At 31.0% G+C, this 16,670-nt stretch overlaps 1 protein-coding gene across 32 annotated transcripts in view; it reads left to right on the forward strand.

Annotated features, from left to right (window-relative positions):
• The window catches only part of LOC129237116 (sodium channel protein para), a 63,527-nt gene that overhangs the window by 34,572 nt on the left and 12,285 nt on the right, over positions 1–16,670 (forward strand). For 26 of the 32 annotated variants that reach the window (XM_054871553.1, XM_054871568.1, XM_054871554.1 and 23 more), the window contains 8 exons: positions 1,306–1,487; positions 2,114–2,596; positions 3,569–3,742; positions 7,913–8,035; positions 9,469–9,591; positions 10,820–11,014; positions 11,369–11,614; positions 13,521–13,791. In XM_054871553.1, coding sequence (XP_054727528.1) covers positions 1,306–1,487; positions 2,114–2,596; positions 3,569–3,742; positions 7,913–8,035; positions 9,469–9,591; positions 10,820–11,014; positions 11,369–11,614; positions 13,521–13,791 — 1,797 coding nt within the window. Of the gene's footprint in view, positions 1–1,275; positions 1,488–2,113; positions 2,597–3,568; positions 3,743–7,912; positions 8,036–9,468; positions 9,592–10,819; positions 11,015–11,368; positions 11,615–13,520; positions 13,792–16,670 lie in introns of all 32 variants that reach the window. The other 6 variants (XM_054871560.1, XM_054871561.1, XM_054871562.1 and 3 more) reach the window with 1 other exon arrangement.

Raw genomic sequence — 16,670 nt, forward strand, 5'->3', positions numbered from 1 at the left:
TTTAATTACTTTTGGTATACATAAATACATAGTATATTTTCGTTTAGTTTATACTTTTTTTATATACATATATATTACGGTCCTTCTTATTTTTCAATTTTCATTATGCGCGTATAATTTGCTTTTATTGACTAGGAATTTATTAAAACAAAGTACGTATCTCTTCTTGCAGCTACCTTTTCTTTTATGTTACATTATCCATTTCTTTTTCAATTAATTAAATAATAATATAATCAAATTTATAAGAACTTTTTACAATTTGTTGATAGCTACCCCTAAACATTACTTTAAATATGTACAAAAAATGCTTAACGTCTTTTATGTCTTAGAATGGAGTAAAATTATGACACGTGTCACAAGTTAAATAAAAAATAGGTAAAGTAATAAGGACCCTAATATATATATGTTTATATATACTTAGTTCTCTTTCATATTTACACCTCTATAAAGCAATAATTTCATCACTTTATGTGGTTAATACTTTTCATACACATGCCTATGCGTATGGCGAAAGCAAAATATGTATATGCAAACGGAAAGATCCTTTTGCCAAATTCCCATCAACTAGTGCATTCAAAACTGCTTCATATTAAGAAGGAATTTATAAAGCAACAAAACTGACAGTAGAAAATTTGTTGAGCTAAATTTGTCACTGAGTTTTGCTATAAATGTTAAGCTTTTAATATAAATATGATCAAACACTCAAAACTTTAATGTTGTCTTCACAATGGCTTGGCAACTATAAAAACATAATAAAACAAGTATAAACCATTTATTCCACACGCAGATCCATTACTCCATTAAATTAAATACTCGAAAGCTTTTTGTTGGATGATGTTTTCGTTATAGTTTAGAGGTGTTGTGTTGTATCAAAAACGATGTATTCAAATTTATAAGATTCAATAAAATTTTATTTCATTTGAAAACTTTAACTAAAAATAAAAATCAATTGCACACGGATGTCGACGCTTCATTGTACGAACGAATGTGCTCTTCGACGAAAAACAATAAAAAAATTACAATGATGAAAATCTTTCCAAATTGGGGTTTAACATATAATACATTTTTAATGCCTGAACCTTAACTTCTTATTCAATCTGCACAATCATCATATGAATATGCTTTCGTTTGCCATCGGTTACTGCCATTCGTCACTCGCTTCACACTATCTCCCGTCGATCGATCGTTAATCAACACCCAACATTTTTACACAAAACTGTATTGCCATTAATTTACTTGAAATTAAACGATTGAATACTATCAATGGAAACGAAGGCAAAGGGGTTTGTCGTTGTATATCTACAGAACATGGTGACAACGAGCTGGAGTTGGGTCAAGATGAAATTATTGCCGACGGTCTGATCAAGAAGGGAATGAAAGAGCAAAACCAGCTAGAAGTCGCAATTGGCGATGGCATGGAATTTACCATACACGGCGATATGAAGAACAACAAGCCGAAAAAATCGAAATATTTGAATAACGCAACGGTAATTCTTTAATAAAAATATCCTTACTTGATGGCTTGATCTGTTATATGCATTTAAATATGTACATATGTAGGTGAATGAATGCAGTGCTAAATATGAACATAGGGTGTCTCCCAAAAAAATTTTGGTTACTTCATCGGAAAATACTCCCTCCTCTACTTTTTTATAAATACAATTAATATTTAAAAGTATTTCGTCCAAAAAATAACTTCAGGTAATAGAAGAAGATGAAAGCTTCGCTGTATAAAATGTTTAAAAATTATATCAACGGAATCAAAATAAGGAGCTTGTTTAATTATGTGGGTAAAATTCTGTATGCTTTTCTTTTGAGCTTACACTCTGCTATTAACTGCTTTAAAAACTGATGCTATTTACAAAAACCTCGATGTTTGGAGATATTTTCAAATCGATCCAGCTCACATAAGTCCTAATATTTTTCCAAAATATTAAAAATCTAATACATTTTATAACTGCGATTGAAAAAAAATATTGTTTTTGTATGGGGAGTGATGCACCCTAATGTTCATAAGTCATGCGAGAATGTAAATATTTAAACTAACTTGATTAAAATAATACCTTTAACATACCTATATCTATATACACCCATCGCATTTGTTCTTCCGCAGATGATTGGCAACTCAATTAACCACCAAGACAATAGACTGGAACATGAGCTAAACCATAGAGGTTTGTCCTTACAGGACGACGACACTGCCAGCATTAACTCATATGGTAGCCATAAAAATCGCCCATTTAAAGATGAAAGCCATAAAGGTAGTGCAGAAACAATGGAGGGTGAGGAAAAACGTGATGCCAGCAAAGAGGACCTTGGCCTTGATGAAGAACTTGATGAGGACGCAGAGTGTGAAGAAGGTCCACTTGATGGAGACATTATAATACAAGCAAATGAAACCGATATTCTGGACGAATACCCAGCAGATTGTTGCCCCGACTCATATTATAAAAAGTTTCCGATATTAGCTGGTGACGAGGACTCGCCATTTTGGCAAGGATGGGGCAATTTACGACTGAAAACTTTTCAATTAATTGAAAATAAATATTTTGAAACAGCTGTTATCACTATGATTTTAATGAGTAGTTTAGCTTTGGTAAGTTTCTCATGTTTAATGTATAAATATAAACATTTATCATTGTTATATTTATGTAAATTGCGTTTATTATTCATTTCAAATACTCCGTTGAAGTTTATATGTTAAATAGTATATGAATAATTGATACAAAACTTAGTTTGGTGCACCACGCCTTGTATTTTAGTTGGCTATAATAACCAAATTATCTGTTTATCAAATTATCCTTAAGATAATAGGATTATAGTAATAAAGTGTATTCTACTTCATAATCTATCGTTTGCTTTCTTAAGAATATCTTATATTACACAGCACATAACATATACAGTAGATTCTGTTTTTATGCGGTATATACGTTCCGCAAGAAATAGCATAAAAAAACAGCATAAAAAAGCTACCAGTTCTATAGTAAAACTATAGATACGTGCTAAGAACCGCATAAATCTGAATTAATGTATTGTAATATTATAAAATCGCATAAAAAAGGGTACTAGTCCCATATTATAACTATAGATACGTTCCATAGACCGCATGAATCTGAAATAATTTAGTAAAATCGCATAAACAAAAAATTTTATTTTTGAAAATTATATCTTTATTTAAGAAACGTCAGAATCGAAAAATAAATTGACATCGTCAGAAATATAATAGAATCAGACCATACCCGCATGTTGCGCATTCGGTTAGGATTTGGCGTAAAATCAGTTCCGTCACTTGAGGAAATGTACACGTCTGATCCGGATGGTGATGCAGGCGGTTCCATACTTGTAGAGTTAGCATTTTTGATGTAATCTGTGATGAGTTTTTGCTTAGCTGGTTTAGAATCTTGTTTATATGTACAATGCCCGATAGGTCGACATGCATTTTTTAATTTTTTTAAAAACCGCACTATTTCAAAACCGCATAAAAACAGAATCTACTGTATTTCAATTATGCCTTATTATATAACTGATTGCTCTTTCATCGTCTAATCCCACGTTTCAATCCACACAGGCTTTAGAAGATGTCCACCTCCCGCAAAGACCTATACTGCAGGATATTCTTTATTACATGGACAGAATTTTTACGGTTATATTTTTCTTAGAAATGTTAATTAAATGGTTGGCACTCGGCTTCAAGGTTTACTTCACGAACGCGTGGTGTTGGCTTGATTTCGTCATCGTAATGGTGAGTAAGACCGTTTTCCAAAAATTTTGTATAAAACTACAGATTTGGACTCAAATTTGTATCACTTTAAAACAATTACAAAAGAAACGAGCTTCGATGTACCAAATATACTTATATTTTCTCGATATACAGAATAACTCTTACTAAGACTGTTTCACTAAAGACGTACAAATATACATTTTAGTTAGGAAAAATATCTAAAAACCAAACACGAACTTGAAATACATAAATATGAAACAAAAATTTAAATTATAATTATTTATTTAAAATATGTTTTATATAAGTTGTGCTTTTACAAGTTATCTTTTGAATTATTACATCCATGTTTTATTTATTGGAGTTTGTTAAGCATTTATCGCCGGAAATAAATTAGCCTTCGAATTTTAATTGAACCTCTAAAGCCCCCTAGATCTTCGGTTAACGTATTGGTTTATACATAATAACAGTAGGCAATTCCCTTTTTGTTTCTTCATACAACGATATGTTAAGAGTAAATTGTATATGCTTCTTCCTTCACTCCCTTCCGCCTTGCTAAATATGCGGTAAATTAGCTTTCACTCATCAATTTGGCCGCGGTTTGGTCCGGAGCCGATGATGTCCCGGCATTCCGCTCTATGCGTACGTTGCGTGCTCTTCGGCCGTTGCGTGCGGTATCCCGTTGGGAGGGTATGAAAGTAAGTAGTTGCTGAATATGCATTTCAAACAGTGCTTTCGTACTACGCCTAATTGAGTGTTGTGCTGCAACAATTTCTTCTTCGTGTTCAACTCTAACTTAAACTAACTTACTTGCTATACTACAAAACTTAAGTATTTGAATTGTTATGTAATACAATAACTAGAAAGAAATGGAGCAACGATAAATAGTTTATGTTCTTTTGCATAAGCTGACTAGTCAATTCCGTTCAATAAGTATGCGCAAGTTATGATCGATGTTACATTCATTTAAATCATGTCGAAATTTCCAATTTGTTAGACTCTTTTTTGTACTAACATACAGAACGTAATCAGCAAATACCAAATCTCGAAAATTCGATACGTAGATTGGTAGTGTTATCCAATGATTATACTATACAATTCTTAAGAGCTTCTTATTTGCATCGTTCACACACTGGCGTATACATTTGCACCTACGAATAGGTTATACATACATATGTATGTACACATGTTCATTACACATATATGTATGTATGTATGTATGTTCTTTTCGTCCTCTTTTAGCAAGTATTTAAATATTAATAATTTCTTATAACTTATATGTTATTAATCTATATAAACCCAATATACGATAAGGAACTTTTTCCTATTCCTAGGGTTTCAGTTTTGAAAAAACTTGCATTTTGTATATAAAAATATTAAAAAACTATTTAAAGCTTAATGGTGCTATATTTCTTAAAAGAATATGACTTCTTATTAATAGCTTCGATTAGTCGATTTCTTTCTTAACGAACTGACTAAGATACTGTCATACTAACTGTATTGTACTTGTAAATGCTCTGTGTCACTATCACGTCAAATGTATATGGGCTTTTGTTGTAACTTAATGTGTTAAATATTCGGCCAGATTCAAAAGTTATATTTTCCTGTTTCTAATCACATAGTCATTATTTAATTATTTCGATTGTAATTTTACTTAATTTGTCATATTCACATTTTTCAAATAACATTTTCTTTGTTTGATGTTGTTATATAACTTTGGGTGTGAAACATGAAAATAATTATTAAATTAGACACTAAACCGTTATTATTTTTTTTTTGTACAGATTCTTAATCAATGTCAAACTACATTGCTAAAATTACTTAAAATAGAAATTAGTTTTAGAAATAAAAAATATCCATGTAGCCTGCTACGGACCACCGTCAAATTGAAACTATTTTCTATTATTTGTGCGATCCTTTGCTAAATGAAAAAAATTAGTCAGATAGCTATTTCCCTTTGCTGACACTAATCAAGATATTTTCTGCACTATTACACATACAAATACTAAATAGAATAGATATGTAAGTACATCAATATTATACATAGATAGTCATAAAACTATTATATAGCATTAGATATATACTCAATAGTACCTCGAGATGCCTTAGTGTTCATAATTTTTCCACATACGCCTCTTTATTTGAGTTAACAGAAAAATTAAATGTATTCAAAATATATAGTTGTCTAATATTTAGATGATACGTAGTAATTAGTTGTAAAATATTTAAAGAAGCATTGTTAAACAATTCAAGATGTTTCTAAAGCTCATATTGTAAAGCCATCACTAAATGTCTGGTGTATTAGAATTGCCTGCGTAAAGAAGCCTTTCCTTCACATTAAGAGTTGTAGATTAATATAGTACTTCCACGGCCCCATAAAAAACTTGCTACAAGTAATTAATATTTTCACAGTTCATTACTTCCTATCACTGTTCCAAAAACCAAAATTCAATCGCTGTGCAAACCAAGGCACTGAAGTAACTTAAATCCACTGTACTATAAAGCTTATTCGGGCTACTTCTTAACTGCAACCATGATATTTCGTAGTAAATGTTTCTATGTCCATCACAATTTTCTTCGAAACGTATGATATCTTCTTCGCTATAAACTAGATATCTTATACTTCACAAGTGTAAATGTGCATATGTACGCAAGTATATATTTATTTGTAAAAAAGGATACCTGGTTTTTTCTTTCTGAATTTAATATATGTACGTATGTAGTTTAAATTGTAAATATTTCCGGAAGCATAAAAGCTTCTTTGCCTACGCAGTGGTGGCAGTGTTTTACTTAAAAGACTATATCTCCTAAGCACGAAATTTTTAACTCTCAGAATCGCTTGGTCTTGGGCAAGTTATTTCGCGTTATAGACTATCAAAACTTTTACTATAGTGCACATGTTTTGGCATATTCTATGCAAATCACTTCTCCATTGAGTCTGGCAGCAAAGTTAGAGCAATAATTTGTCAAAATTCAGACAAGCCAGCCTAGTTTCTCATACCGCTGAGCTCACTGCTCCACAATAGACAAATACGATTCAATGTCATATGCACATTGTAAAAATAATTATATATATATACATAGATACTCGTATTTTTGCCCATCTTTAAAACGACTAAGATTATACTAGTTCTTCCTTAGTTTCCCTTAATATGCAAAAGTTGTAACCAATATTTGGGTTAATTTGCCCTGGAACCCTTTGTAAATAATAATATGCAAATTTTAGCAAATGCGAATCATTTTAATTACAATCTTCAGTCCCAGTCCCTTTACCACCATCTCTCCAAAATTTGGCATGTGTGTTTGACTATTGTGGAGTTTAACAGCAATTTCGGAAAAAATATCCAAAAAACAAACAATAACTTCATTTTATACATATATGAGCTTTCTTGATTATCTTGAAAAGTGCAATTCTAAACATAAAAGAAATTAGACAATTATGTATGTGTTAGAATTTCCTTGATTATATTGGAAAGTTCAATTCTAAACATACAAGAAATTAGAAAATTATAAATCTGTAAGTATTTTCGTATAAGTCCTTATTACCATTGCAGATTGAGCACAAAGGCATTAAAAAAGAGTATTGCTAAGTTTGTACTTACAAATACATACATATATGCTCACCACCGGGGAGTTGGAAGGCGTCGACCTTTTTCTTACATATATATTTCTTTTAAGCATAGCTTTCATAAATTGTTTATGTGACTTAATGTCTTTTTTGTAAGATAATGTACTTATTTTAAATTTGTAACTTTTATTAGTATAAGCAGGATGCGCAACAATTTATTTAATTTATTTCAAAAGTAAACTAATTATAAGGCGTAGTCAGTTTTTGAATAAAAATAAAGGTTGAGAAGATTGTGACTTCGTTTTTAAATGTCTATTTGTTTTGTGCCATTCCGTTATGTTTCGTTTATTTTATTTTCTTTTGTGTCGTCTTATACAATAATAACTTTTTAGATTCAGTTGACGTTTGAAATGACAGTTCGAATTACACCAAAGTCAAAAAACACGAAGCCATAAGAAAAACAAATTAATGCTTCAGATTACCAATGCATACGAAAATCACAATGTCACAAGCCACAGAATCTATAAATGAAATTAAAAAAATAACCCCTTTAAACATATACAACTTCCGATCCTTGTTTTGAAAAGAATCTTTGCTTATAATGACTTTCGAAAAACCGGTACTAGGTGTCGCTTATCAACTTCGTTGCTTCACTTGCTGGAGCTGGTGGTATTCAAGCCTTCAAGACTATGCGAACGTTAAGAGCACTGAGACCACTACGTGCCATGTCCCGAATGCAGGGCATGAGGGTACGTACTTTCATTATCATATTCTCTCTTTAATGCAACCGTTATATTCGTTTAAAAACAGTGAAAACAAAGTAACATCAAAACTAAGTAATTTAGATCAAATTATTCAAAACAATGTCAACTCTCATTCAAAAGAAAAAATGCATCATTAACGTTAGTCGAATTATTTATTATTTAACTGATCAACTATTTGATTGATTGTTTAATTGGTATGATTTTAATTTTCAAAATATATCGCAAAGTATTAGAATGGTAGTGGTTTTATCAAGAACAATGTTTTACACATGTTTTTCTCTTGTTTTAATAATTAAATTCACAACTCACCCAAAATTCAACTACAATGTATAATCCCTCATTAATAAAATAATATACGAATACATTTCTGCACATTCAAACTCAAATCAGTACATAAAACCTTTTTATTTTCATATATATAAGTACAGAAAACAGTGCTTTCATCAAAACATACCTACATTTCAAGAGTGGATTTCATTGAATTTTCGCATATTCTATCATAACGCTCGTTCAATTTAATATTCCTATCTGCTAGATGTAATGCTAGTCCTATAAATATCCCATCAGTTATCGTGATTTGATGTGCATCCACACGTAAACGAAACTTCGTAACTTTTCCACAAAACTAAATATAAAAGAAATTCGACCTTTTTAAACACAGATTGTAAAAAGTATTCCTATATGTATTGCAATTTTGTTTTATAATTTGATTGTATGTATGTTTCATTGAATTTTAGTTCGTTTTTTTTGTTGCTGCGGTTTTGAAATGTGTAATCGAGCTTTCTCTGCATTCATAACATATGTTGAATTATTTATGTTAGAGACGCTTTTTACTCAAGATAATTTAAGAATTTGCTTTCTGATATAATTTGGCAGGTTGGTTTACCCTAATACAACATGTAAATTCAAAGTTTCTTATGCATGCTTTTATTTACTAAATGGTTGTGTTTGCTATGGCTCTGCACCCAAATTTGTCGCGTCCATGTTACCCAACCTAGTTAATACCAGAAAATAAGTACTGCATGCTTTTACCATCAACAGAATTATTATACATACATATGTATATTCAATTATATTAAATGTCGAATGAATATCATTAACATTATCATCATCGACTCTTCCGGATTATTGTTTACTCAATATTTATTGTTGATCAGAAGTTCTAAAACTAAAATGTGTTTAAATTTATTCCCGCTTCGTGTTCTCTCACATTCAAAATGGTATCGATTGTAAACACAATATCTTTATCGCAAAATTTTTCAACTGGATGCAATCGCCATTCAACCATTCCACTCATGCCCTGCACCGATATATTCGTCGCCATCTCATTACTGCCATTTCTTACATCACCTTACGTAAATATGGCCGCCGACGTAACCATTATTGGCTCTGGTGCTGCCATCGTTTCGAATGTACAGGTCGTCGTGAATGCATTGGTTCAAGCTATACCGTCCATCTTCAATGTGCTATTGGTGTGTCTAATATTTTGGCTAATTTTTGCCATAATGGGTGTACAGCTTTTTGCTGGAAAATATTTTAAGGTACGTTGAAATCAAATTTGAAAAAAATATAAAAAAAAACATAAAAAGTATAAATATTATACTTATAAATTATAAATTTGTCATATGTTTTATTAAATCATCTTTGTGGTAGAAGAGCCACTAGGTTGATTTACGACAACATACAAGCGCATAGCTGCTATAAATGTAAGATCAAAGCCCAGAAGCAGTTATGTTTAATTATGATCTACGATTGTATCAGTCAGGCCATACATTGATTCGATTACGATTTGGCAGAATACCAGAAAAATGAAAATGTTAAAAAGCGTATCTTTACATCTATTTTTCGTAAATGGTTGGCAATTAATAAATATAAACATACATTATTATTTGATAAATGATTGAAATTATTGCCTAAATTTTTGTTTAAATTAAAGTTACACGTAGCACTCGGTAGGACGGGATCACAAGGCTACTAAATTTTATCCAAATTTTGTCCAACGTTCATAAATAAAACGTATACTTCGATATACTTATTACTATTTTTGTAGTAGTATTATACATAGTATATACGGAAGTGTCATATTAGATATATCCTTGTATTTATAAATTGCAATTGATGCTTGATTTTCATCCATTGATCTCTAAAGACATATGTATGTATAACTAAATAATGACAAATAATTTTGGTTATGGGCTTCACCAAAACAAATCCCTATTATTTTTATCTATAGCTATAGTATGCATAAAACACATTTTTTTTATAGACCTTACTATAAAAGTTAGTGGAGAAATTTTTTAAATTCCGAAATGAAAAATATTCAATTCCTTACGTAACCTATATTCATTTGTATCTCTTTTTGGGTGAACACTACCAACATAACCATGTAAAAAAAATTTTTTTTTATTTTTTACCTTGAAAGTAATTTATATAGGAGCCGATACAAGAAAAATAAAGCAATGTGAACTTGTATTTTATTTCTAAAACCGCCGGTCTTATATACCTCGAACGTTTCCTTTTTAGCACAAATTAGTACCTAAAATAAAATTGATTTTAGCATAGTTTATTATTAAATTCAAGATACATATATATATGTATGTATGTATATATATACATAGATGTCGCCTAATTAAGTGAAGCCGAAAGTAAATCAAAATGTGCTGTACATGTATGAATAAAATTGTGAATATAGTTATTTTAATTTATAAAATATTAAGATAATTATTCTCTGTTTATTATTTCGCCAACTACGGCTCGACTATACTGCAGTGCGAAGACCAAAATGGCACTAAACTCAGTCACGAAATCATACCAAACCGCAATGCCTGCGAGAGTGAGAACTACACATGGGTGAATTCAGCCATGAATTTTGATCATGTAGGTAATGCGTATCTGTGCCTTTTTCAAGTGGCCACGTTTAAAGGCTGGATACCTATTATGAACGACGCTATTGACTCACGTGAGGTAATTCAAACATGTTCCGGAGCTAGCTTATTAATCAAAAATTATTTCTTTTTTAATCTCAGACAATACTAATATTATTTTTTTTCTTTTTCTTTCCTGCTAACAATTACAAAAACAAACAACCTTATTACACTATTTCCCCATCATACCTGCACGTCTGAAACAAACCTGCAACGAACATATAAACTATGAAATTAAATAACCAACAAATAAACTAAAAAAAAATTATAAAATCCCTGCAACAACACGATCAATAAATCAACAACAAAAACCATAACACCAAAAATACATCAATACCAACACCTTTACCAACATACGCACACCCGATATGAAACATATGTTACCATTCAACAGGTGGGCAAGCAGCCAATCCGTGAAACGAATATCTACATGTATTTATATTTCGTATTCTTCATTATATTTGGATCATTTTTCACTCTCAATCTGTTCATTGGTGTTATCATTGATAATTTTAACGAGCAAAAGAAAAAAGCAGGTGGATCATTAGAAATGTTCATGACAGAAGATCAGAAAAAGTACTATAATGCTATGAAAAAGATGGGCTCTAAAAAACCATTAAAAGCCATTCCTAGACCGAGGGTAAGGCTTACATATTTTTAACACAAAAGAAGAATAGAGTAATTTTAAAATAGAGTTATATCGATCGATAAATACAATAAATTCAAAAGGAGACCATAAATTATTTACATAAATCTGTGCCAATTGTTAATACTTTTTTCCAAGTTGCGCGATTTATTATGATTTTTCGTTTTCCTTTTTTAACGTGAACAAAATAATCAGTACGTCCTCAATTAAGACACTGATGGCGTAGCTGAGATTGAAATAAAATTAAAGACAAACAAATGAGGGCCCAGCTATATATCTAGCAATATTTTCAAAACATCAGCATCCATAGCAACGGATGCATGTGCGCGTGCACAAGCCGCGTTAAGTGGTCGAATTGTATAGTAAAAAAACAAAAATAATAATAAATATATATCAGAAGTTATGCCATTCTTCCACTGCTATTTAAAAAAGTTGCTTTAAAATGTACATATTCTGTATATTCAAAACACATGCCAATCTGAGAGCTGCACTCCTTGTGAGGTTGTCTGTTCTTAAACATTTTTATGTCTGCCATACATAAATCCAGCGAAAAACTAAAATTTTAAAGATTTCCTCAACATATTTAATACAGATTTTATATGATATGTATGCATTTGCATGCACTGCAAATTCAAATCAATGAAATATAAAAAGTACAAGCATGATAACCAACTTATCTACCGTAGTAGATGGATACAGATGTACAATACTATGCTGACACATTGTATGCATGTTTTGTGAAACAATTTAACACCTAAAAAATATCGATTGCAATTTTTTTAAATGCATTTTTTACAAACACACTGTTTAATATGTGTAAACTGAATTAATTAATTATTTTGAAAGGGAATCGAATAGTTTACTCCTAATTTTCACAACTAGTTGTACTTTTCACTAGATAATAAAAATGCAAATATATGCACGTTTATTTTTATAGAAATCCAATTTCCGTAATAAACATTAAAGAATAATGCATAATATCCAAGATTGCAAATCTTCTTATATTACCAATAGATTGGATGAAGGTACGAGGGCGGGTCAATAAGTCCGTGACTTTTTGTATTTCTGACCTCTTTACTGAAAAAGACATACTGATCCTGTCAACAGGCATCTGTTAGTTTGTGTTTTACAGCTACCTTTATCAGACTACCCAGTAATTCACAGTCGACCACAAACGCAATCGTGTAACAACTTCACAGGAAGGTTTGGCGTTGTTTAATCGCAATATGGAGGAGTTTTTGCGCTGTTTTGTAACCGTGGACGAAGCATGGATCCATCGCCACACACCAGAGACCAAACAACAGTCGAAACAGTGGGTTTCTAAGGGTGAATCGGCTTAATAAGCACACGAAATTCAGTTTTTTTCCATTTTCTCCTCAAATTACTGGGTAGTCTGATAAAGGTAGCTGTAAAACACAAACTAACTGACGCAGCACGTTCAAATTTTGACAAGAATCAACTGACAGATGCTTGTTGACAGGAGCAGTATTTCTTTTTCAGTAAAGAGGTCAGAAATACAAAAAGTTACGGACTTATTGACCCGCCCTCGTATGTAACCTGGGAATGAAAGCAAACCGATCATTCTTTATATCCCACAGTTGTTTTAATATATTTTCTTTAGTATTTAAAATTATGCAGTACAAAAAAGCATAATGAAAACATTTCGAATGAATTTTTTTTACTTTTATTATTATACAAGTCGTATCTACTATATTCTTGAGAAAAAAGTTGCATTTGGCACAGATCAACAATAACAGATAACAAATATAAATGAAAAATTTGTAACACACGCATGTGTGTCTAAGCTAACCAAAAAGCTTATACAAATATACCAAAATTTAAATCATTCTAAATGATTGCGAATTCATTGTTTTCTATGTTTCTCTCTTTTCTCTTACAGTGGCGTCCACAAGCAATAGTATTTGAAATAGTTACAGATAAAAAATTTGATATAATAATTATGTTATTTATTGGCCTGAATATGTTTACCATGACACTCGATCGATACGATGCGTCCGAAACATATAATGCTGTCCTAGACTATCTAAATGCGATATTCGTAGTTATTTTCAGTTCCGAATGTCTATTAAAAATATTCGCTTTACGGTATCACTATTTTATTGAGCCATGGAATTTATTTGATGTAGTAGTTGTCATTTTATCCATCTTAGGTAAGTAAAAGCCAAAAGTCTTCTTTGTGGTAATTTTAAAATTATGGTTTAAATATTCGTTTTATATGTAAATTCGTAATTTGTTACTTTTGAATATTTAAAATTTTAACTGTTAAATGTAAAATTTAAATGTCGAATTACTAACAACCGAACTATAAATATACATTGTCCGATCGTCCATAGTCCGCATATGTACAAACGTATATTTTCGTTCAATTCACATTGGCTATTTTTTATGTACCGTATTATCATAATTACGTGAATTCGAGTGTTGTAAATTGTTTACTGTATTAATAATTATATAAAAGAGTACTATTGTACAGAAAGCTAAATGTTGTGCTTAAGTATCCCTCATAATTTTTTCATCAACTTGTTTATTTTTCTGTTGTGTTGAATATATCAGATTTCAAATGTAACTGTTTAACATTGAATTTATTTGAATACATTACAACAAATCATGCTTATAAACTGTTTATCTTTTTTTTGTGGTTATTTTATAGTTATTTTTATATTTAAGTTGTATGTATGTACAATATTTGTATGGTATTCAATTATATCAATTAACAAAAACTTGTTCAAGCTAGCTTTCTCATATGTAAAATTTACATATTTAGAAACAATATGTCCTTATCTTCAATTGATACATTTTTCTAGAAGCACGAACTTTATTCCCATTATCAATGTTCGTATTTAAAAAGAGGAAAAATGTCTAGCGGCAGGAGAACGAACAACATACATATTAGCAGGGCTGTTGCAAAAACTGCTCAATGTTTTCCAAAGATTTTTACTTCGCTATTTGCTTAAAGTGACTACTTCGTCTGGCGCTGCAATGACCCAACCTTTCGATCCAATTTTACACAACATTTCCGACCATTTCAGCCTCTAATTCGGCAATTTCGTGTCTCGATTGTTTGTGGGCATAACATCGGTCTCGGAAAGAGTTTAACGATATCAAATCGAAGCTCCAAAGAAGCTAACTTACATCACCACAACGGCTGTCAATAAAATTATCGAACTTATTGCGCAAAACATTGACTGCTGGATGACCAGTGCTCGAGCATATCCAATTATTTAATGTGTTGCTAAAATAATTTTTAGGGATAAAAATTTGTTAACAATGCCACTGCCAAGAACCGCACCATACAGTCATATTTAGTTTCCCGAACGTACTCTGAGTGTTTTGACTGAAAAGAGATATGCACCTCTTGGTGAGCCTCCGAAATTTTCAAGCTGATACATAGTCCATACAGTAAAACGATATCGAAGCAGATGATCATGTTCCTTATATTCTAAGTCAATTGAACTCTATAAACGAATAAGCTGAAGATGTGAAAGTTTTTGCATACCTGCATATTAGTATAGTGAGTTAATTCCTTAATTATAAATTGGTTATGATTTAATTAAAGGCCGTAGTTGTTGGTAGTTAAAGCTTTTTCCTTTTATTTTACATTTTTTGACTACTTTCCAAATGGTTTTCTTTAATTTTTTAATCATAAATTAAATTACATACGAAAGCACAAATGGTCACTTGCTTTGTTTTTATTTATATTGTTTATGGTATTTGATGGCTTAAACTGTCGGAATAAAACGGCAACTCATCAATATTTAAAATAAAATAGATGACGAATTCAAATGCCAAATTTAATGGAGTTTACTTATACAGAAGATGGCTTGAAATATGCTTTACTACATTGTGAAACAGAAAACCTCTTTTTCATAACACCTTCGCAAGAATGAAACTTTGATTACAGCATTTCTTAATGTAAAATAATACCTTATTGTGCGTTGTTTATGAAAAAGACAGTTTTTTTGCTTTAAAATAGCACATTTTCTTATTTCAATAACTTCGGTAGGACCAAATCGTTATTCGCTAAAAATCATAAACGAGTTTATTTTTAGCTTTAAATAAAAATCTCGTTCCCAATATTTAAAGATAATAGCATACATATTTACCATTTAACTGAAATATTTGTATTTTCCTAAGTAGCTTTAATACGTTAATTGGCTTATATGTTGTGATATGATCCTTTTTATTTGCAAGCTTTAAAAGCTTTCCAGCTTAACTTTATCTGCTTGAATTCATATTACATATGCATATAGAAATTGTGATATGCATTACCTAAAAAGCTATCATAAAATTACTTGCGCTTTGCGCCATTCAGACTTAATACATAAGTCCCTTAGCTAAACTCTAAAATTAAATTTTTAGCTTTCATGTTGCACTAAATTAAAGAATACGTACATTAAAAAAAATTAGGCAGATAGCTTGACGCCGCTGGCTGATTTTACTTTTCCGTTGTTATAGTTATAGGAGTTTATTTAAGAGTAAAGCATATGAATATTGATGGAAAGGAAACAATGAAACTAAAGTGATATCAAATCGTCGAATATATTAATACACGTCTCTTTCTACATGGGTAGTCAACTTAAAACGTTGAAAGAAAGCATAAACGAAGAAAAAATCTCGGATCTTAGGTAAAAAAAAAAATGGCTAGCATTCCGCGAAAGATACCTTTGGACGCGGTACATACAGATTCAGCCAAAGATACCAATAGATTGCTCTACCTCTATTTGCTTTTGTCCAGCATTTTTGGACTAAATGGATGTATGTATATATAAGTGCACACATAATTCATATATAAAATTATGTATGTCGCAATGGTATTGCAGGGCCCATCCTAAATGAGGCACTGAGCCTTTCGACTGAAAGTGCATCGATAAGAGTACAGCTACTTTGGTATGCCCTTGCAGTCCAACCAGCCATTTTTTATGGTGATACTCCAATAAGTAAGATATTGCATATAGGGCGCTAGCTGAATCTCCTTAATGGTTTTTGTCCATTTTGTCGATGGGAATTATGTACTTTACTATGAACGCAA

Source organism: Anastrepha obliqua, chromosome 2 (genome assembly GCF_027943255.1).
Source record: "Anastrepha obliqua isolate idAnaObli1 chromosome 2, idAnaObli1_1.0, whole genome shotgun sequence".
Taxonomy (NCBI): Eukaryota; Metazoa; Arthropoda; class Insecta; order Diptera; family Tephritidae; genus Anastrepha; species Anastrepha obliqua.